Here is a 23,577-nt window from a genome sequence, read left to right on the forward strand (position 1 = left end):
TTATATTGCAGGAATATACGACCTTACTCCTGAACGAGAGAGCAATGCTCAAATATATGATATTTTCCATCAACAATTTCCTGAGAATCATATAGTGAACCTAGGTGGAACTGTGGAACAGCTACCATAACTTACCGTTACCTGTATCAGGGTGCGTTTAGCGACAACATCAATCTTCAACCACTGAACATTTCGAAGCAATTGAAAACAACAACGATAACAACAAGAAAATGATTACTAAGAATGCACCGCCAACAACAACAATATAATTATAACAAAACGATCCATAAGTCTATTTTGTGTCCAAATAAAGAGAAACGCCAACAACAAATTAACAAGAGAGGTAGGCTATGCTCAAATATGTAGACCAGAAGGGCAAAACGAAATATTTTATTACCAATGACCCCGAAAATCATACGCAGTAACTTGCCAATACCTGTATCGGGGTGGTACCGTGGTGGTCAGGGACTGTTTTAGTTTTTCCAGGTCCTGTGAGGATGATCCATTTTTCATAATTCAGTTTCAAAAGGGAATTGAAATACAAAGTGATCCAGGTCACTTCTGCATTACCAGATCAGGTAACGCAGTCTACGATTCCCCATAAGAGACTCCCTAAAATCATATGCGGTGACTATTACCAGTACCTGTTTCGGGCACCGGTACAGGGACTGTCATATCTTTTCCAGGTCCTGTAACGATGATCCATTCTTCTCGATTCAGTTTCAACGTGAGTCACTTCTGTATTACCAGATCAGGTCCCACAGTCTACCGTTCCCCATAGGTCTAAATACCACATTCCCCATTTTAATATTCCACTTTCTTTATTTCCCCAGCAAATCACGCAATTCGTCGAAAATCGCTTACAGCAGTCTTCTAGTGAAAAATTATATTCTATTTGATTAACTCATTCAAATGCGGAAATCATATCAGTTCAAACATTCAGCCTAACACTGCTTTCGTTAAACACATTCAAAGAAAATCTCACAATAATAATTTTTGTAGGTATATTTCACTTCGTACAATTCATTGAGAATGAGGAAATAATTCTTGTATGTTATTCTGATCAGAGTAGGCTTATTGCAGACTTTTGAAAATACAAATAATGAAAGTATTTCCAGCTCAAAACTAACTTCATCATCAATGGGAATTCTGAAGTTACGAAATGTCATAAATTGCTGATGTAATTACAGTAGTGTGAATCGTTATAAAATTTCCTAACGATACCTCTTATTGATTGACTTTAAAAATACCAAAAGCACACCTGGCACAATCTTTATTTTAATAGTCAATGAAGTTTCTTGGTAGGTTTGGAAAACGTGTGAAGTTCGAACTTTAGGGCTGAGAAAAAAGATGGAAACAAAAAAGAGAGGCTAAAGCAGGGCGGAATAAAAAATGTGTGGGCGAAGATCAAATAACTTGGACCCTTTACGGATGATGATTGAGGCTTCTCCTCCACCATCGAGTTAATGTTAAGGGAAATGAAAGCATTATCCACGTTTATTTATGCTACTAATTATGGACAAAACATTCGAAACCGTTTATTATGTTTCTTTTGAATAAAATTAAATTTTTCTTCGACGTTGATTCCATTTTAATTTCGTTGTCATGTGGGTGGAATTGAGCTCGGAAAATGTAGGAAGGGTCCATAGATAAGGCGAGATCAGGCTTGAAAATATCAGGTAAGGGTATGTGGCTGGAATTGAACACTGAAGATGTTCAGATAGGAGTAAGGGGAGGGGGTCAGAAGTGATAACGGAAGACACTTAGTGCTATTCCAAGTGACTCTACAGGACAATTCCAGAAATTTTGCATTGATGCAGTATATTTTTGTTGGAGTTAGATGCAATATATTTTTACATTTTCAGCTACATATTTTGTTTCATTGCCCAATCCAATCAGTTGCTTTATGGAGTTTGAACAAAATTGCACAGAAGTTAGACACAGGACTTACTTAGTGGATATGTGACGACCCTTGTTTTGCCTGTTAAATGACGTCATGTGATATCGTTTCCATATTTGGTAGTCTAGCAGTTTAGACGCTGCGGCACGGTCGATCGGTTCTCTGGGGCAGCGTGGTCTGTTGGGGTATGCTGTGTGACAGAGTGGAGTCGTCTGAGTGTTTCGGTTGAATTGGTGGGTTTTGAATGTCTGTGTGAATGCCTCTGGTCTTCAGGGATGTTTGTCTGTGTTGTGTGACTGTCGGATGTTTTGTGCTGGACAGTGGGCTGACGTAGGGACCATGTTATTGTTTTACCGGTACAGTGCCATTACAGTTCATTTACCGTAGTGTTGTATTTTCAGTTTTATCGTGGAATTAACTTTCATCAGTATTGTTCAAATATTGTGCACCTCTAGAATTGTTTATAGTCTTTTTAAATGCCTGTCATAAGTTACTTTCGGCCTGTTTTGCAATTTGCAGTAGCTAATTTATGGTGCCAGATTCTAGGGGTCATTTGGTTTTTATTCAGAGTTGTCTTGGATTTCAGGGTTTCAGTGTTTTTGTTGTGTATGTGGTCTTTCTTGCATTTTACTGCCTGGTATCTGTTATTTTTATTTTATGCTTTTCGTTCCTTTGGGACTGTTTGGTTGTTTTGGATCGTTTACTGTTCGAGTTGTTAATAAATGACATAAAATAGCATAAAGACTTGGACTATTGAGAGAAAACTTGACGTCAGATCATATTAGAAGATATTCTGAATCTGGATAATTATTTCATACATTGCCGGTACGCTACAATTTTTGGCGAGAGCACGCCAGGATATTTTCTATGAACTAGGCCTATGATTTTTTTTTTCTCTTACTTGGACTAATGGATGATATGTCAAGGCTCTGGTCAATAACGTGCCTGTTTTGTTTTTGATTGATACCGGTGCGGGTGTCTGGCTCATTGACACCGCTGTTTACTCGACGTTGCAGGAAGATTCGAACATTTCGGTGCTGCATCCTGTTCCAGTGCCACTCCGTACTGCCGGTTGCGAGTCATTGGTGTCTCATGGTGTACTTGATGTCAACCTGACGATTGAAAGCTGGTCTGTGGAGCATACAGTTGTGGTCGCCGATCCAGGGTCACGTGCGGGTGTCTCGCTCATAGACACCGCTGTTTACTTGACGTTGCGGGAAATTCGGTTCGGGTGTCTCGCTCATAGACACCGCTGTTTACTCGACGTTGCAGGAAATTCGGACATTTCAGAACTGTATTCTTTTCCAGTACAATTGCGTACTGCCAGTGGCGAGTCGTTAGTGTCTCATGGTGCACTTGATGTCAACCTGACGATTGAAAGCTGGCCTGTGGAGCATACCGTTGCCGTCGCCGATCTAGGGTCACGGATGGACTATCTTGGCAAATTCGTCGCGTCGTTTTGTTCTTGAGGGACAGGATGTTAAGGTACAGCACCAAACAGCTTCTCCCTGCTGTCATGGAACTATAGTTGAAGATGTGGTTATACCGGCCGCTCGGGACTGGTTGTTCTAGTTCAGCTACAACAGCCTTGGCCGTCCGGAGATCTAACATAGTAGCCGTTGTTGAGCCAATGGAGATATGCACATCAATTTGGTCGTTTCGATGACGTTGGTGGACTCAATCCGGAATGACAAACTTTACGGATGCTTAAGCGTGAGGGTAGACAGCCTGCATATTTTAAAGACATTCGTGGACATATTTTGGTTTTGACTACTGCTTTTCGTGTTTCAAATATTTTTTTTTAGAGATGAAAACATTCTTTCATAATGTTTCATCTAGAAGAGGGGGGTAATGTGACGACCCTTGTTTTGCCTGTTAAATGACGTCATGTGATATCGTTTCCATATTTGGTAGTCTAGCAGTTTAGACGCTGCGGCACGGTCGATCGGTTCTCTGGGGCAGCGTGGTCTGTTGGGGTATGCTGTGTGACAGAGTGGAGTCGTCTGAGTGTTTCGGTTGAATTGGTGGGTTTTGAATGTCTGTGTGAATGCCTCTGGTCTTCAGGGATGTTTGTCTGTGTTGTGTGACTGTCGGATGTTTTGTGCTGGACAGTGGGCTGACGTAGGGACCATGTTATTGTTTTTACCGGTACAGTGCCATTACAGTTCATTTACCGTAGTGTTGTATTTTCAGTTTTATCGTGGAATTAACTTTCATCAGTATTGTTCAAATATTGTGCACCTCTAGAATTGTTTATAGTCTTTTTAAATGCCTGTCATAAGTTACTTTCGGCCTGTTTTGCAATTTGCAGTAGCTAATTTATGGTGCCAGATTCTAGGGGTCATTTGGTTTTTATTCAGAGTTGTCTTGGATTTCAGGGTTTCAGTGTTTTTGTTGTGTATGTGGTCTTTCTTGCATTTTACTGCCTGGTATCTGTTATTTTTATTTTATGCTTTTCGTTCCTTTGGGACTGTTTGGTTGTTTTGGATCGTTTACTGTTCGAGTTGTTAATAAATGACATAAAATAGCATAAAGACTTGGACTATTGAGAGAAAACTTGACGTCAGATCATATTAGAAGATATTCTGAATCTGGATAATTATTTCATACATTGCCGGTACGCTACAGATATAAAATATATAGTAAAATATAGCGTGACACTACAGAACGGCAAATCCACCATGCATTAACGTTACATTGTGTTGTTCTGTAAATTGTCGCAATGGTACAGCAGGAGCCCATACTATTTTCTGGTGCAGTAGCTGGAGGACCCCTCTTATGTTGCTCAAGTTACTTAATGTAGGAATGTCCATGAAATACTGCTATATTCTATGTCTTATGTTTGGTCTTCGTCTATCTATGACACAATAATCTGAGGACATCTAATGAGCTAGTTTAGGCCATGTGATAGAGGATTCTAATACTAACTAATCTTAGCTCTTCACCAATTATACCAACATTACTACATTTCAGGCCATTTTGTCTAAACCATCAAAAACCTGGGTGGAATTTTAACTTTTTTGGTGAAATGAATGCAGTCCAATAAAATTCCAATGACTTTTGATACAAATAAAATACAAAAAATTACTTTCACTACACTTTTAAAAAACATGATGGAACAACATTTCTTGGAATGGCCCTTAGGGATAGAAGGAAGATTGGACACAGCGAGTTCAGGCAGGGTTATCGTGCCTGTATAGATTCGGTGCGAAACGGAGTTAGACTGAGGGCGCGATTTGTTGATGGTTGTCGAATAAGCTGGAATGGAAGCAGATGTAAGAGATTAAAAAAAGATCGGGGCGGAAACTTTAGCCAAAGTAAGTGAAAGTTAGAAGTAGAATGGGCGAAGCGAAGAAGTTTATCGGGAACGCAGCGGGGCATAAGAGCAACGTCGCCACTATTCACTGTCTTTGCCGAAAAATAACGTCATTCATGCTCCCAATTATGTTGCCTAACTTTCAAAAAAGTATCAGACAACTAAAATTATTTGTTCAGTGGAGCTTATAATACGCAGTTTGTTTCAAATTTAATTGATATTCCCACGAAGTTTCCCATACATTTAAAACCTGTTGTTTTATTCCAACCTAAATAAGGGTCCCACTTTTTGAAGTAAAATTGAAAAAAAATTGTTTCTCTGACGTTGAACCTATTTTAATTTAGTTGGAACACTTCTGTCGCATATAAATCACAAAAGGTTGCAATACCGGTTTAAAATATATTGCAATCCTTTCAATAACTATATAAAATAGTTAATGCCCAATATTACAATGCTGTCTCAAACTACCTGATGTAGATTTGAATCAAGAGTATTCACAAAATAATAGCATCAACTGCTAACCGTATCTGAATTGCATTTGACTTTTATAATCAGTGCTGAAGCTAGCGTCGTTGACTTGACTAGATTTGAAACGGACTTACCATTCATACTATGAGTGAAATAACTCTTGACTTAGCTCAGAAATAGACTACGGTGACCTGTGACTCGCAAGTAGAGGTTAGGGAATTCGGTACTCCCGTAGTGTATGCGCCAGGTTGGGGTTAGGTCATGATTTTATTCCGATTTTCCTCATTTTATTTGTATTATGAGTTCGGGGACTGTCTGTGTTAGCCAAGTGAATATACCCCCCTGTGCATAGGCTTCCGTCCATTCCATTTACACAACTTGATGTAAAGTAAACGAACAAAATTAGTTACCTCAATATTGGTACACACACTGCTGGAGCGCCGGGAATTCAACCCAACACTGCTAATAATCGGACAGATTACAATAAAGGGAAACTCATTCAAATGACATCACTTCTCAATACAATCTTATGTTATCGACGAAAAACTTTTTCAATGAAATCAGAAACACATCGACAAATATGATTTAAAACTACATTTATTAGTTATGCATATCTCTACAGATTATAATTGGATTGTTAATGAGAAAAATTGCATCGTGAACACATGAAATAAAAAAGATTGAAGTATCAGCTGAAAATAGATACAAATATATTTCAACACATACACATGATTACAAGTAGAATATAGAGTGAACTACAGGAGGAAGCAAAAATAAGCAACATCATTTTCATATGATGTATCGGATTGGTTCGATTGTCACATTTCATAATTGATACTTGTACCCGTCTTGTCAGTACTCGTTCCATTGTTTATTACAAATACACTGATTAATTAAATATGATTTTAGGTAAAATTGTAAAAAGTTAACAAAGAAAACACTTGTTTAACTATGTAAGGCCATCAAATAGTACAGATACATCTATTTATTAACTAATCGAAATTCATTTTGCAATTATATTTCAATACGGAATAAATTGCGAATTCACATATATTCGAAGAAATCGGACTTCAAACGAAGAAACATTTTGGAAGCATCGGTGATTGGATTTCAAATTCTATAATATAATTATACAAACATAATTAGTTGTCTTTATCGGTAAATTTTGTCGTTCAAATTCATTATCTTGAAAATAAAGATATTCTAATATCGTCCAAATAACAAAATTGTATTTTATCAAATTTCGTTGTATTCCAATATTCGATTAGTTCTGCATGAAAATTGTGCCAAAAGTGCTAGAAAACGTAGACTCAAAGATGATATTGGAAAAAATAAAATGTATCGTAATCAGATTTGTAAACAAACATAAGGTTTAATAAAAACACACCTACATTAGATTATAATGGAACATTATGATTTCCAATCTCACAATTAATAATTGAAATTATTATCTACACTGCATTTGCATTAAATAGCGTTAATACCACTTGGAAGAAATAGTATAGGGAAGAAAATAATAAGGAACCACATAAGTGACCCACATAAACAAACACATACAAGTGCAAATTCAAATAACGCCTCAACATTGAGTGCATATACTATTGAGGCTGATTTTTGCATAAATCGTGCATAAAGAACCAATAACTGCATATAATACGCTTGCTATTACAGATCTCACGATATATCATGGTAAATATCTTCTTCGGTGTGCAGAGTGTTTCGTTGATAGTTACTATGCGTGGGTGCTGGTCTTGAAGGTCGATATCCAGGTGACGTTTTCGGTAGATATGGTCGTGTCTTTGGTGAAGGCGGTCTTCTGTTGGGAACAGGAACTACAAAAGATATAATTATTTTAAATTGCGTCATATCTATTCACATTGGGAGAAAACTTTGCTTTTTGGATAATTCTTTCATTCGAGTATGAGATCCCATTTGTGAACATCAAAACAAGAGACACTGTTTGTAATAGAGCAATATGGAATCACAGTAAATCGAGAAATTTGGAAAAAAACAAACAACTAACATTTCCTGTCGATAGAAATAACTCCTTTCATGTGATGGGATAACGGGATAGGGTAACCACAAAATGACGCAGACTCAAAGTTGTTTACGTACTAAAACGACTCCGTTTTAAAGATTGGGTATCAAAAAAACAAAGGTACTGTTATGTTCAAAACCACAAAAACTCCGAATTCCACTTTCAGAGGGTAATACTGTGTGACGAAGTCGGTCGGAAGTATATTACAAATTTGACAAGTCTGCCATGCTTCCCTTGGCTATACTTTTATAGTCCCGTGATAATGCTCAACAGGTAATGAGAAGAAGAATCAAGACGAACAAAATAAAGTGATTAAAAGAAAGGATTGCCACGAGACATTTGAAGTTAGCTTTTATTTTGATATTTTCATTTCTTTGATGTGACACAAAATGGGATAATGGAGACATAAAGCACGAACATAGAACTGGCTTTCCAAAATAATGAATTGATAGCAATAGTTTATTTGCCGAAAACAGTTCCAAATATTTACACAAAACAGCAATAATAACCTAGAATGTCTGGACGTTGAACAATCATTATCGATAAAAAACATAACAGTTACCGCAATTCCAGGACTTATAAGTTGCATTTTCAAAAATAACATTGTTTATAATAGAAGATAAAATCGTCTATATAGAATTTACAAAACATTGGTTATCATTGACCACAACTTCAATCTCTGCTACAATTTTGTATTTCATATTTAACCAATGTTCAAATTTATCAATTCTTTTTGTTACTGTGTTTTATTGAGTATTACAATCAGCTGTTGACACCGCTTCGTAGTCATAAAATTGAAAGCAGTTAAAAATTTCACCAGTTAATAATTTCAGCAAATATCTAACAGAAAGGGTGTTTTTCCCATACCGTTGTTATTGAAAATGAACACAGCAGTATCAAATACTTTATAATATATTAATTAAATAGACCTGATTTATAGGTAGTGTAGGATATAAGACTTGGAATTGCAAAGTGTTGCCTAGCAACACTGATGAAAAGAAGAGATGAGGCCAAGTAGTGCGGTGCAATGAAAGGATCCGTGAAATGTTTGCAATTAAATTATTTTGGCATCTTGGATGAATGAAATGTAAAAAATGATAACAATTATAAACTACAGAAAAGTTATTTTGAAAATAGTAGCGGGTGGCATAGGAGAATATTTTGTTAATGAAGATATTAAGTTTGTCTATGGTGTTAGAATATTTCACAGCACAGTAGAAAATAATAATTTTAATAAGGAAACGCACGAACTCATGCTAAACTTACATATTTAGATTTAAGTTCTGTAAAAAATATAGCATTAAATAATTAGCAATCCAACACACACACAATTTGTTCTAATACTACGGAAACAGTATTGTGTTATAGAGACCACCAACGTGATCGGAGCTACTACATTCGCAAACAATTTGGATCTTCCCGGGTTACGAATACCTTACTCAATTTACCAGGCCCGACTGAAATGCATATGTATGTGGTGTCAATAAAGCAGAGATTTTCAAACGATGGGGCGCACCCACTAAACAGAATAAAAGTGAAGTTAATTAGCTAAGTGTTTTAGAATACAAAATAAATGAAAAATCCCACTTCACTATCTGGTATTTGTAGCTTGTTTGGCTAGTTATTTTTGATGTGAGGCGCGAGACTTGACAAATTCTTAAAAAGGCGGCTGGCTCAAAAAGTTTGAGAAACACTACTCTAAAGAGTCTAGATTAATTACATGCGACGGTAACAAGTTAACTACTGACCAACGGGCCCCAAAATTCAAAATCCCTGATACTTGTGGTAACCTTCATAATCTGAATTTAAAGCATCTTCATGTTTACCGAGATGCAACTTACATTTACTGTCATTCTCTTTCAAAATCAGAGCGAGATCAGCTGGTCTTTTCTTCATCAATGTTGCTTGCCATGATGAGCTGTTATCAGGTTTTATAGCGGTACCGGTCTAAAATAATACAAACAAAAAACTTGTTCATGTAATAGCAATATTTTTAAAATTAGAATCAGCAGATCATAAAGCAGAAACAAACCTTGTTTTGTGGTTCTTGGAGGTCAAGAGTCATTGTTTTCCGTAGCAAGGCAGTTGATAGATTTGAAGAAGCTTGTCCTAGTTTTTGTGATATTTCCGCAATCAAATCCTCGTACGATATTTTGTCGCCTACGTTGAATTTGAATTCACATTTGAGTGTGATAGGCTGCGTAAATATTTATGGAGAGTTTAGGCTAATTTAATAGATTAACCATCATTTTGTATTGGATATTTTTTTGCTAACAATGACGTGTAAATTTTGGAGGAGTACCATTTTTTTAAGTTTGCTTATATAACTAATAAATTATTATACACTATAGGAAGCTAGACCAGAAGATGAATAAGGAAAAAGTCTGAAGATAGGTTTTAAGTGAATACCGATGCTTTAAGTTGTACGTTATCCATATTTTTCTTGAGCTCATTCAAAACGTTTTCCCCATCGTTTGTTATCGGTGATTTTTTCGGGGGCATATCTCTCACTTGAGCCACTGGAGGCGCTCTTGATGGGGGTGTAAGTTTAGAAACAGAATTAGGCGGTGGAGCTGTTGGCGGTGGAGGCCTGTTCGGAGAGACGGGTCTAGCAGGAGGTGCTTTTACAGGAACAGGAGCGGGAATAGAGTGCGAGGGGGAGGCTCCACTTGATCCAAGTCTCGGAGGTGGTTTTGAAGGAGGGGGACCAACTTGGTTGCTACGTTTAGTAGTAACAGGCGATGGTGTAGGTGAATTGTTACCACCAGCTTGTAGTTTTTTCGCACCTACAAACCCGACAAATGAGTATTCTTCGTTTGCAGCGGCTACAACCTGTTACAGAAAATGCAATTATTATGCAAATAAGTAATAAGATCGAGAATAATTACCAAATAAAAAAGTGGGAAAAATCAGAAATAAGATGAAAAATTTTCCCATATAGTATGATTATCCCCCGAGCTTTATAAATAGAAACAGTAATCTTAGAGAAATAGTCCATTTCTTTATACATTACCATGAGACACAACAAAAAATCTAATAAATATTTTACCTTGGCTTCGGGTATAAATTTCGTAGACGTCTGCATTCCTTCCATTTTTGCTTTACTGACTCGGAAGAAGCTGTTTTCAGGAAGCAGAATCAAACGACTCGAAGCATCATTTCCAAAATATTCCCATCTTTCCGCCTAGGTATATAGAAGGTTCGGTAAAATAAAAAGTATTTTTTATTTGGAACAAAATGGGTTATGGAAACGACAATTTTCCGGACTCCCCAAGTATGTGAACCAAGATGGCGGACACCGGAACGTAGTATGTGAACCAAGATTCCGGACACACCAATTGGGGTTAGACCATAATTTTATTCCAATTTTACCTATTTTAGTTCTATTACGAGTTCGGGGACTGGCCAAGTGATTCCTGTAGTATCTGAAAATTATGACCTAACCCTAACCTGGTACACATACTACGTTTCGGTGTCCGTCATCTTGGTTCACATACTTCGGGAGTACCCAATTTTCTAGTTCACCATCACGTAAATGCCCACTTTTTGCAGTCCAAAATAACAGGAAATCCCCAAACCCAATGCAACTTGTTCAAGACGGTTTACTTTTTCTGCCAAATGTCATACAAAAAATTCAAGTCCCCAATGTATTATTATTACTGAACATTCTACCATATGGTGACGTTTCCTCAAACTGCATTCAATCATTTGTGAGCAATATGGCCGCGATCTTTCGCCGCGTCAAAAGCAAAGTTTTGTCGCCGCAAACTCGTTTTAACTAGATTATGTAAGATTATATCAAATTAGGGAGTTAGTCGCAGGATAAATTTGACGGGGAAAATCGAATACAAATGGAATAATCTAATAACGAGTGACAACTCAGTATTAGAACAAGTGTCGCAAAATGACAACGAAGGGAATTCAGGGGTTACGTAGACGCCATAATGGACCGAACAAAAAAATGGAAAAAAAGCGCAATCGCGATGTTTGGATAACTAGTTTCACCACAGCATTACTTCAAAACTCTTGATTGGTGGTTTCTCTAGGAAATGAAAATGAAAGTCATCTCTACTAATAAACATGTGTTACACATAATATCTTCCGCTCGAGCAGATGAAACAGAGTTGCCGCGTCGGAAAATACATTAAATTGAAACAAGATATTTCGACTTCAAACCACATCAAGCATCAAACGAGAAGGACGGTCGGCACGTTGGTTGCTGGTATATTCATCGTGAATGCTTGATGTCGGTAACATTTATTCAACATTTTTACTTTTAAGGTAGAAAGATAGTATGTCTTAAATACATGTGTGATCAGGGTATAATAGCCCGACAGGACGATTCAGACAAGTTCGATATTGGTATTTTCATAACATGAGATGCAAAAGGGATTTAGATTCGTATCTACGTAATGAGGCGGTGAAAGAAAATAGGAATAAAACGCAATTTCATTTCGCTTGGCGTCATTCAGAGCGGAAGATCGTATGTATATGTTTATAACCGATGACGTCAAATTGATCAACTCGTCCCATTGATACCTCTACTGCATCTATTGCATCAGGTATTCTGGAATGTCTTGAACTATCCATTGGTAATCCTCCGGCTGTGTGAAACATTTCTCTTGCGTTGTTGTAGTCGCCAGAAAATAAATACACCAGTCCAAGATTGAAGTTAATCTGAAAAACATAGAATCAATACATAACACTTAGTGGCACTTATGATATAAAGGTGATAAGAATCATTCATAACATCTTTTTTATTCAATTCATATTTGAGTTTAATGACATGATATGTGGCTATATATTGGATGTGAGAATGTAGTACGAATGAAGCAGTACGCCCCGAAACATTTAAGTCGATGGTGTTCAACCTTCATTCTGTTCTGGCTCATTTTCTTCGTCAAAAATTTTTTTTTAGGGCCACTTCGTGTATCATAATGTTTTCTTATTGAAAGCTTTTTCTTATCGAAAGCCTTCTGGTCCACCTTGAGAAACACTGGTTGTGCAAATCTTGATATTTTGTGGGCGCTCAAACTAGTCAGATTTTTAGAATTCAAAATTATTTACAAGTAATGTCTGGTATACTTAGATCACGTATAATTAACCTATAAACTGGATTTTTTCAGTTGAAGAAGAAGGCTCTTAAGATGGACCATCTTTGACAGCGGATGTATAAAAAAAATTGTCTGGCCGCATGCGCCAGTGCGTTCATTGAACTCAAGTCAATTATGGGTTTCCAAACAAGCTGGAATTTTTGAAATTCCGAGTTAAGTCAACTACATGATTTACATGGATTTAGAATATCCTGTCGATATACAAGGAAAACTTTGTATAAATTGTATTGAGGTTCCCACGGAGTGAATGCTGTAGAACAAAACCAAATATGCTTAAGTATACAAATCTTTAGGTTATCAACACAACAATTTTTCTTGTTGGGTTCATTTAATATTATAGGGCCTAAAACTGTGTCAAAAGCAATGCTGCACTCGTAGCTGCAAAGTTCGAATTTTGAATTCCCAACGATTTAATGTGACAATGATAATATTGTTTCTATATTACAAATTACGAGTATTACGAAAAAGTCGACTAGACAGTGGTAGTACTTATTTCGCATTAATAATATATACTTGTTTAGTTACTTGATATTGCCGGTTTAATCAATTTTCCTCATGATAATGTATGTAAACAGCATGGGTTAGTAGAATAAAACATTTACCTCTGCAGCGTATAATTTGCAAGTCATGTTAAGTTGCTTGTAGTCAATGAATGGATTTCCTCTCAGTGTTTCTATCGCTCCCTGAAAAATTTTGAAAGCGTTAGAGTTTAAGATAAACAAAGGTCTTACAAATTTAATCGATAATACCGAATGAAACGGAAACAAACCTGAAAACTGACCGCTGCAGACGGGAGGTCTTGGCATACAGTTTGAGCAATTGCGAGTTGAAAGTAGCCTATTGCGAGATATTTATCTTTGGATACACACTGCTGGAACATCTGAAAATATATACAAGATATATATATACTATATAATATATACAACTCCATTCAAAAACACAGCACAATGTGTGTACAAGGTAAAATAATTCAAATTGATAACGTTTTGTATTGTGAGAAATGATCTCGTTAAAATATAGATTTCTATAAAAGTAAAACCTAAATGTTTGAAAGTTGACTTTCAAATTAAAGGTCAAGCTTTCATTTTTCTTCACCACATATAATCCTTGCACGACCCCAATAATTCGAGATAAAAGATCTTATGAGACTGTGTACTTTGAGGTTTAACATTGACAAAACCTAGGACTTAATACATGGTTTGTGTATTTTTACAAAAAGACTCTCATATGGTACAGGAAACCAATATGCCGAAAATTCGTGGCCACGAGCATATAACTATAATAATGAAATTGTGTAAACTGAAATATGGTTGTAACTATGAAAAGTTGCGAGAGTGAGGCGGACACGTTAGGCGATGTGGGGAGAAGATAGCCAAACCAAATAGCGGCATCAATAAACAGCCAAAACGAGCCCAGAAACCTTGAAGTTTTATTATAATTCAAAACTGTAATTGATGCAGACACCCAAACGTTTATTGGGACCTTTGCATCTGGTCCAAGCCTATGTGATGCCTTGTACCATATATGAATATATCAGCTCCACAGTAACATTGCACAATATTTGCAACCAGATATGGAATCTTTATGCACATTTATAGCAAAACAAATAGATTTTAGGGCTTGAAACGACTTATTCAATTGAAGTATGAATCGCTTATTATTCGATTGTCTTATTGCATCACAGAGTTTACTTACATCAAATTTCGAATGCAGTAATGAGAGAGACATAAAATTGATCTCATTTATATATCCAATCTTACCATCTATGAAACAGAACGTCATTAGAAACATTTAGTGAAATGATCAGAAAAAAACTAATTTCCACAGCAATAGTCTGTGAAATACACTTGGGTCTAGTCAATAAACGAATTCTTATGTTTGCAATGTCATTGAGGTGTAATTTATCGCATTACAAAGAATTAGGCGACAATGTGTGGTGTTTAAATCACGAATTCCACAGTAGTTTATTTAAATCAATCACGAATTAGATCAAATCAGGTCAATTCGGGTTACCAATGACTGAACTTGATTAAACCCCGTTACACATATGTCTACAATCAAATGGATCGGAAACTGAGATAGCCATTGCCGTCGAAAATTAATAAGTGAGAAAATTTTCTCAACATTTTATTAACGGATCAAGAGCAAACTAGCACGAAAGATACACTCCAGATATTTAGAAACTCAAGCCTGCATATTAAAGTATATTAAACGAACCCTTTGTTACTTAATTTGATACAAGGCTCAACATGATCAAATTTGTATTTTTGGGATATGTAGTGTTGTCCTCTTTCAAGTGGTTATATCCATTTAAGATGGCGATATACCGGAGTGTAATTTCATATTCTTATTATCGGTAAGGAACAAAAATGTAATATTCATTGATATTCTATACCCAAAACCTGATCGACTTCAATTTTGGTGTGTTTTTTTAAGTGCGCTCGGCTTTCGCCTTTCGTTTAATCGCCGAGATTGTTATCACGTCATCGTAATATTCGATCCGTTATAAGTCGCTCTTCGCCTTTTTAACCCGGTGCAAAAGTTGGACTATGATTGTGAACCCTATAAAGAATGGCACTTTTAGTAGCGATAAAAGAATTTAACAAAAACACACACACTGCTTTCAAGTACATAAGAGTATTGCGTTTTCTCGCATTGTTGAAAACGTGAATTCAAATTTAACGCTAAACGGAAAACAGAACGCTAAAATTATCCAGTTAGAATCGACGAGGACAAACGATTTACACATTGAAGGTAAGAAAACAAACAGTCAAACCCCAACTATTCGTGTTAAAGACTACTTGCTTCAAATATATAACGCCAATCTGTTAGTACATAAAATCACAGAAATCGATTAATTGACTTTTTCGAAACAATCATAAGATCTAGCATGAAAATCAAATTACCGTCACTACAATTTTCTTTTCCCTGTTGGGGCGTTCGGTCATCCGTACATTGGTCAACGAATGTCGACTGGACATCGCCAATCTGTCGCAAATTTGTAAAGAAAATACAAATAGAACATTTCTCATGTACACAGAATTCGCAGAGCGAGTAATCAAGTGATAAATTTCTAATATGGACATACAATTTTATTTTCAAGTTCTACGTCTACCATGCGATAGAGACAACTCATTCATGTCACAGTTCTCAATTTTCCACATTTCCAATCATACAGGCTAAAGCTGCGCCACTAAACATATGTAAATCAATCCAAACCAAACAACAATGTCCAGCATGTACCATAGGTGATCTATGCTTCAAGTCACGTAGCATTTATGGCCCATGCTTGGATGAATATGAATGTTATACTCCGAGCAAGCACATTTATGGTTTTACGACATTTGCTAAATGGTTTTAGCGGGCGCTACAATGGGCAGGTCAAATAACGACAAATAAACATTGTGATCAGGACGAATGTATGCATGTTAAAACAGGTGCTAGCCACAAGTTTACGATGTTTATTTGGTACGTCATGCTGACTGAAAATTTAATAAAAGACGTTCGTTCTTCTATTGAAATTTTTACCTACTATGACTTTTTTCTACCTTTCCCGTTCGTTATTTTTGAATCGATTGCTATTTCTTTGCTGGAATTAGCAAATCTGCTAGTAAAACAAATAAAAAAGTGACATGTCCCTTTTTTACGAAAATATCCTATCGAAAGCGACACCAGGAAATGAGGAAATAGCGTATCAAATTGGCCTTTATTCTTTAAGCGGAAAAAAGCCATTTCCAGGTTTTGGACCCGCGATTTTTGATATGCCATTCATTTATCACACTTCAATATTCGAGATAATCCTCAACACACATGCTAGCTATCGAGATACGAACAGCAAGTAAGAGTCACGAGATATATGTACACAGTATTGTGAGCATTGTTGATGAAGAAATATTTTGCACACATATGCTATGGGAGCATCCTTCACGCATATTCGAAGTTTATTCTAAGAAAAAAAAAACTTGGTCCATCATATCATTCGAAAAAGTTAATCGTTCAGAATTTTCAATAGTTTGTCGACAGTCCGTCGCAGATGTTAACGGTCGAGGTCAAATCTATTAGCCTGCTCAAAGAGCGGATGATACGTCATACTTGTCAAATTTAATTGGATAATTTTGTTTGGAAACAAAAAGCTTTCTCCAAGACCCCACGTAATAAAATATCTTTCTTTATTTTTGGGAATGACGCCATTGTCAACAAATTAAGTGAAACTGCTTGGAAAACATATTTGTTTGTTGGGGTTGGGTCATGTGGTAAAATGAGCAATAGGGAGAATTTAATAAAATAACAGTATATGCTACAAACAAATCGTGGTGAAACGGTTTACATCGCAATATATTTGCTTGCTTATACGATTATCAAGTTTTAACATAGTCAATTTGTGAAGTAAAATAAAGTAGTGTCTTGATTTTGATGCATAATCAAAAAATATTTGAAAAGAAAGCACAATTACGAAATTAGATTACAAACCTTTCTCGGAACAGACATAACAACTAAATTTCAATTTAACGTTTAATCATAGAGATCCTTATACGATGCATGAAACGTTTTTGCGTGGCTATATATAGAGTCAATATATTATAAACACTGGCCAACTATTCAGTAGGAAAGCCTGTTTCACCATGTCTAATCGTTATGAGGCAAGATTTTGACGTATTAACTCACCACCCGCTGTTGTTCAGTGTCCAACCGTCAAAATTTATGCCTCAGGGAATTATTTTCCTTCCACGATCCCTATATTTCATTAAACTGTCCCATACATCAAGTTGATAATCGCGTTTCCAATAAATTGCCGAACGAGTACTTCGACCGGCATTTTCTCCCACGAACCCTAAATTGGATCCCTTGGGTGTATAGTAATATCTATCGATGCATTATAACCTTCCTTCACTTTAAGTGGAAATAACGGAATGGGTTCATTAAATGTAAATGCATTGTCAGAGAAATTTAGAATCTAATGTATCATTATGATGCTGGTTCTCCAATCAGGACATATAGCTCAATCGTCGAGAAGGGAAATTAAATCTCCCATTGAACCAAAGAAATCACTGCGCATCACCCACACTGTGTAGCGCAGTATCGGGTTTCTTACATTTGTCGGGGGTTTTCGTTCCGAATGTATTTTAGGGGAAACGAGGTCAAGGGCTCCCAAACGAGGTGTATTTACGGACATGAGCACGTAAACAGTGACAATACGTGTTTCCTGAAATATAAGACGGAGGAATTCCATAATAATTTTCCAGTTAAGACTGAATGAACAGCATTATGGAGGCATATATTCATAAATGTAGAACGTCGTAAAAAGGGATGACAGATGACACAAAAGTGAAGTAGTAGAACTTCAAAAAATTACAGAAACAAATCACCGATTTTATGGTGGAATAAGATTTCACCGTTCATAAGAAATGAAACATGAAAAAGTATAATGAAGTGATTTGCAAATAATACACTCAGGCATTGGGGAATTTGAATTAAGAATACTAAAATAACTATGAAGTTAAGAATCCCAACTTCTTACAAATCTAATCATAATTCCAATAAGTATATAATTAATTTTTTGGGGATCTTACATAAACCGTAAAAAAAACATTTCAGGCGCAAAACTATGTATACACATGTAATTGTTTCCGATTCGTAACTGAGCGGTCAGTGCTGGCGGTTATTTTTAATAGATATTCGACATTGCTTGGAATAAACCTGTATTGCTACTAACGCAATTCATTACAGATATGGCATAATCCCAGTATTTCGTTGGCATTAACTAAGCCATTATTATAGAATGGCATTTGTTCGTTCTCAATCCGGAAATCAAATTCCCACGAGATCTCATTTAATAAGCCTGTTTGGATTGTTAATTAATATCGACATGTGTCAAATAACAGTAACACACAATTAAAGAATCGTCATCTCACAAGGATTATGACGTATCGTAAATTTGGAATTGTGCCAAATTCTTATTCAAAAATGCAAACGAAGTTCATGACACCAGCAAGAGAGGGATTGCATAAATGTAATATCACTATGCTTGAAATTGTGTAGTACATTAGTAAGAAAACTAAGTAAATTTCAATAGTCTGAAAAAGTAATTTCATACAATTTCTATCGTGGCCTCAACAGTGCTTGATACCAGATACAAAACCACTTAAGGGCTTGTATTTGACCTTTCGACACCCATTTGGCCTTTTATTGAATTGCTTCGTTTCAAACCCCATAAACTAGATGAGATTTTACGAGAGTAATTTGTAATATTCTATACTATTTTTATTCCAAACATTTCTTTCATAGACTCGCATTCAAATTTATAATAGCTCGTAAATCAGTATAACCAGAGTACAATCGGAAATATACGATTTATCCAATAATCATGCTTGGAACTATTTATCGTAGTATCATTACTCTCCCAACTCTCAGGATAATTTAAGTTCGATATGTGACCTGTTTTTAAATTGAGACTCAGCAGTGCAATTTATTATTCATATTTGTAATAATTTAAAATCGTTAAGGGGCGGCGGTGCGACTTTGAAGTTGGAATATGTTTACGTAATATTATGCAAATCGACCGGATTTTAATGACGTCATCGTCATTGAATGAGATTAGCAGTAAAACCAAAAAGACGACAATTACAGAGATGCAAAAAATATACCGTATTTGATTAATGAGTTTGACCAGAAATAATAGGATCAGAATATGAGTGATGAAACTGAATACCCATCCAATATAATTTGAATAAATCAATGGCTTGATAATGAAGTAGAAAACTAAATTATGCTTTTTCGTGAACGGGCATGCATTAGTCATTTATTATGTTTATTTAATTTTCCATGATACTAAACATAACATAAGTTATGTTCAGTATACACCACAAAACACGCGAAATTAATTTATCCCCGGCCCATACCTGAAAGGAGTCTTCTCAGTTACTCGTAAAAATTCTTATGTTATGTAATAGCGTTGAAATGTGAACAAAGTTCTAAAACAATTTGCCGCGTTTTATCGTTTGCATCTGTCTAATTTGTTTTGAATTATAATAAGAAGTTGATGACTGAAATGTCAAGTGAATAAGCAAGATGAGTTCGTCGATTGCAAAATCTTTCTGTGTGAGGTTATTGCGCTACTTTCATTGGAGAAAATTACGTAAACACAGAGAAGGAGGTAATGATATTGGACAGATTTGCATTAAAAATCAATATACTATCACGAAAGTATACCGAATGCACTATACACTATAAATAAGTTGACAATGACACATACTAAACGATTGAAAACCAACTTTAAAAACTAAAAAAATACTACAAGGATCCACATAGGCAATTAAGCACACATGCTTTGTTATATTCTTTTTTAAAAGTGGAGCACATTGTGTCAAACTAAATAATTGCATTCCAGAACGAAAGCGATTTACTTGATAATAAAATTCTTCAGAATTCTCAAAATTCCGATGAGAAATCGTTGTCAAATCGGACCGAGCCAAAATCTAATTACCGAAATGTTATCGCGGTAAGGAATCTCAACCGCCACCATTTACATTTCTTGTAAACTTGAAACGAAACCGCTCGGCTTTGCAGATGTTTTTCCGCTTCGTTAAAAACCAGCTGTACTGCGAAGAAACCGAATGGCAAGGAATAAATGGAAGATGAATTGCTGACCACGTACGATAATGAATTTGCAAGATATTTATACAATTAATTAATATTAATTATTTTGGTCACAGCTATATTTGTACAACAAACTTATCATATTGTGCGCCTAGTGACAAAGATACGAGGCGTGTGGAGTGGAATTTATTTCCGCAGTTATTTCGAAAGCCGTTCGTAAACGTGTCTGAACTGATTATTAAAATTCAGTTTGAAACTGACCTAAATTTGTGAAACAGCGATTCTTCATTGCAACTAGCATATTGGGTGCATGGGAAGTAGACCCTTTTTTGAAACTCAAACCCGTAAAGTAATGTGCAACAAAATCTTCATATCTCTGGGATCGCTTCCAACATTTTGTCCGTTTTTTCATTTGAATGTAATGAATGGGGATGTTAACCAAAAGATCGACCACGGCTGCTTACAACGCCTAAATACCAACCAATAACCTCTACAGCCTGCTCCAGAGCAGACCCAAAAACAATGGAAATGGAACAATACCGTTGTATGCAATCAACAGTTTTACAGGAATAGTATTGGCTAATGTGTAGAACATGTAATCTTTATGTTCCTCAGTTACTTGGATGATACGGATTATTACAAGTGCAATTACAAGTGGAAATTCATGGTATTACACATCGATTTAATCGAATTTTTTGATTGTAGCGATGAAGAGGACCAAAAACACAAAGAGACGAGCGGAGCGTATACCGCATTTGTAATGAAATCATCAATTGTTACATTGTCATGTCATGTTCAGCATACGCCAAACTGCATTCGCCTCCAGGGCCTGGTTCACAAACGAAACGTTTTTGGCCAAAAAAGGTCTAGCGACTAAATTTTGTCCACAAAACAATCGGAAACCTTTTATTTTACGTCGAAGGTGAAAAGAAACATATACATGTTTTGGCAACAATATGACACCGCATAGCAGAAACGATAACCTCGCACCGCAGCTGTTAAAACAGGCCGCAAAGCGACCGGGGTCATCCATTCGTCATTTCCGCATCTTTACCCCGGATTTTCACAAGATGAACAACCTGAGTAAGTTTCTACGAAAATGAAACAATTTCCAGTGATATTGAGTCAACTTTTGTGATAGGAATTTCAATTCACCAGGAAAAATACTGATTTGGGCATACGAATTCACCTATACGACACAGAGAATTGACAGGGAATAGGCTCCCCACCATGCAAAGTTGACTCATAGACATTGACAAAAACTCAAGAAAATAAATCAATGACCAATCCGACTGTAGTCAGTCCATGCCTCGGTAAACAAAAACATGTTTGTCAACAATTATCGGCGACCCACTTTTTCCAGATGACGTTGTTTCGTAAGAACAATGGGACACATACCAAGGGACTTTGTGAACTAAATTTAAAGATATTTCAAGAATATTTCATTTTTACGAAATATGGTATCATGAAAACATTTCTAGAACAAATAGCACAGATTGCGACAGTTATTTGTTCCAGTATATTCAAACAATTTGTCAACAATATACCTCTTTCTCAAACTAATCCGTTTTCAATGTGGACAATGTGAAAAGCATGGACCACAATCGGGGTATTGCTTCAGGAACAAATCATACAAGTACTTTCACGATAGCCTTAAACGATTTTTCATAGCACAAATTGGTTTCTTCCGTCGTCACTCACAAACAAAAGTTATTTTCTCCATTCTTTTCTCCGTCATATTCAAAATATTATCTTGAAAAAATAATTGCTAATGGAAGTCCCGCCCCGTGGAGACATCCATTAGCGACAAACTCGACACGCAAATCGCTACAGTCGAGGGTCGTCAGGAACGATTTTTGAAATAATCAAAACAAAACAGCACAGAATACGATAAAGACAAAATTGGACTGACTACGCACGATAGAAAGATTCGCAGAAAAAATTGGAGACACGCAATTGAGGTCATCATATTTTGGAAACAAATAGTAACAAAAGAAGATATGAATTGCCTAATATAGGACTTCACCAGGAAACTCAAACAACTGAACCCATACATGTTTCTTTATATGGAAGTTTAGTGGTGAGAAATCGGTCGTGAAGAACTGACTTGTCATATTCGAAATGCAAATTATAGTTAAAAAACATCTCCGGTTACTAATAAATTTAAATACATTATTCAACCATATAGAGACAATGTTGTGGTGTTGTTTATCAATAAGATTCCACCGTTCCGATACCAACATCGAAAATTTCAAAACGTTGTTAACCAATAACTAAATTCGTGGTTCAAGTTCTGATTTACTGCCAAATTCCTACTTTTCAAATGAAATATTTGCTCAAACTGTAACCCAGCGCCATACTGTCGCTTTTTTAATTCCACAGGAAATTCCTAACTCAAAATCACACACATTTAACCGTAACCTCGCAAAGCCATAGAAATTTTTCTGAGTGACGTAACTGAATGAACGAGCAAATGGAGACTAAAGAATAAAAGCCAAGACGGGGTCACGAACGATCAAAGGTGGAGCGCATCAAACCGTCGCCGACAGTTGGAGGGTAGAAGATAGGCCACGGAAATGAAGATGCTGAACTGAAATACCGGTACTTACTCCCTTTTTTTAATTCATTTCTTTATTGAATGTTCTAAATTGGCCCCAAAATTGAGTATATATCATGATTTTGTTCCGCGGAAGGTAAAATAATTCGATAGCAAATATAACAAATTATATCGCGATAAAAAACGAAAATATTTTTACAATACAAGTTTTAAACGACATATCTATAAGCCAAATAGAATTCAAATTGGTTTATATTAAAGCTGATATAATTACGCAACAAAAGTAATATTGTTTTTACATACAATAAACGTAATTAGAACACAAATATGAAGAAGTTTACAAGGCTAAAGAGCACTTTATTCTCCATGAGCAACGTGTTACCCTTTATCAAGCATGATAATGTACGAATTAGAAATGGAAGGAATGGGAGAAACATTGTTGGGACATTTGCAATATTTACCTTAATATGTAATGTGTATTTAGTAGTTTGGGCTCTTACAAAATAAACTCCGCTTATGAGGTTCCAAAAATATTACAGAAAAAGAGTGAGTGTGGCCAATGACGGCCACGAATAAGGTACAACAATT

At 36.0% G+C, this 23,577-nt stretch overlaps 1 protein-coding gene across 2 annotated transcripts in view; it reads right to left on the reverse strand.

The window, feature by feature from the left end:
* Nucleotides 1-6,263: 6,263 nt before the first annotated feature.
* Nucleotides 6,264-23,577, reverse strand: part of LOC120343996 (neutrophil cytosol factor 2-like) — a 45,766-nt gene continuing 28,452 nt past the window's right edge. Inside the window, exons 4-12 of one of the 2 annotated variants that reach the window (XM_078113098.1) lie at nt 13,606-13,716; nt 13,439-13,519; nt 12,262-12,399; nt 10,772-10,906; nt 10,132-10,554; nt 9,755-9,919; nt 9,564-9,669; nt 8,989-9,005; nt 7,376-7,516 (exon numbers count right to left, since the gene is read on the reverse strand). In XM_078113098.1, the coding sequence (XP_077969224.1) occupies nt 9,004-9,005; nt 9,564-9,669; nt 9,755-9,919; nt 10,132-10,554; nt 10,772-10,906; nt 12,262-12,399; nt 13,439-13,519; nt 13,606-13,716 (1,161 nt within the window). In that variant the 3' untranslated portion in view covers nt 7,376-7,516; nt 8,989-9,003. Of the gene's footprint in view, nt 7,517-8,988; nt 9,006-9,563; nt 9,670-9,754; nt 9,920-10,131; nt 10,555-10,771; nt 10,907-12,261; nt 12,400-13,438; nt 13,520-13,605; nt 13,717-23,577 lie in introns of both variants that reach the window. The other variant, XM_039413065.2, reaches the window with a different exon arrangement.

The sequence above is a fragment of the Styela clava genome, chromosome 5 (assembly GCF_964204865.1).
Source record: "Styela clava chromosome 5, kaStyClav1.hap1.2, whole genome shotgun sequence".
Taxonomy (NCBI): domain Eukaryota; kingdom Metazoa; phylum Chordata; class Ascidiacea; order Stolidobranchia; family Styelidae; genus Styela; species Styela clava.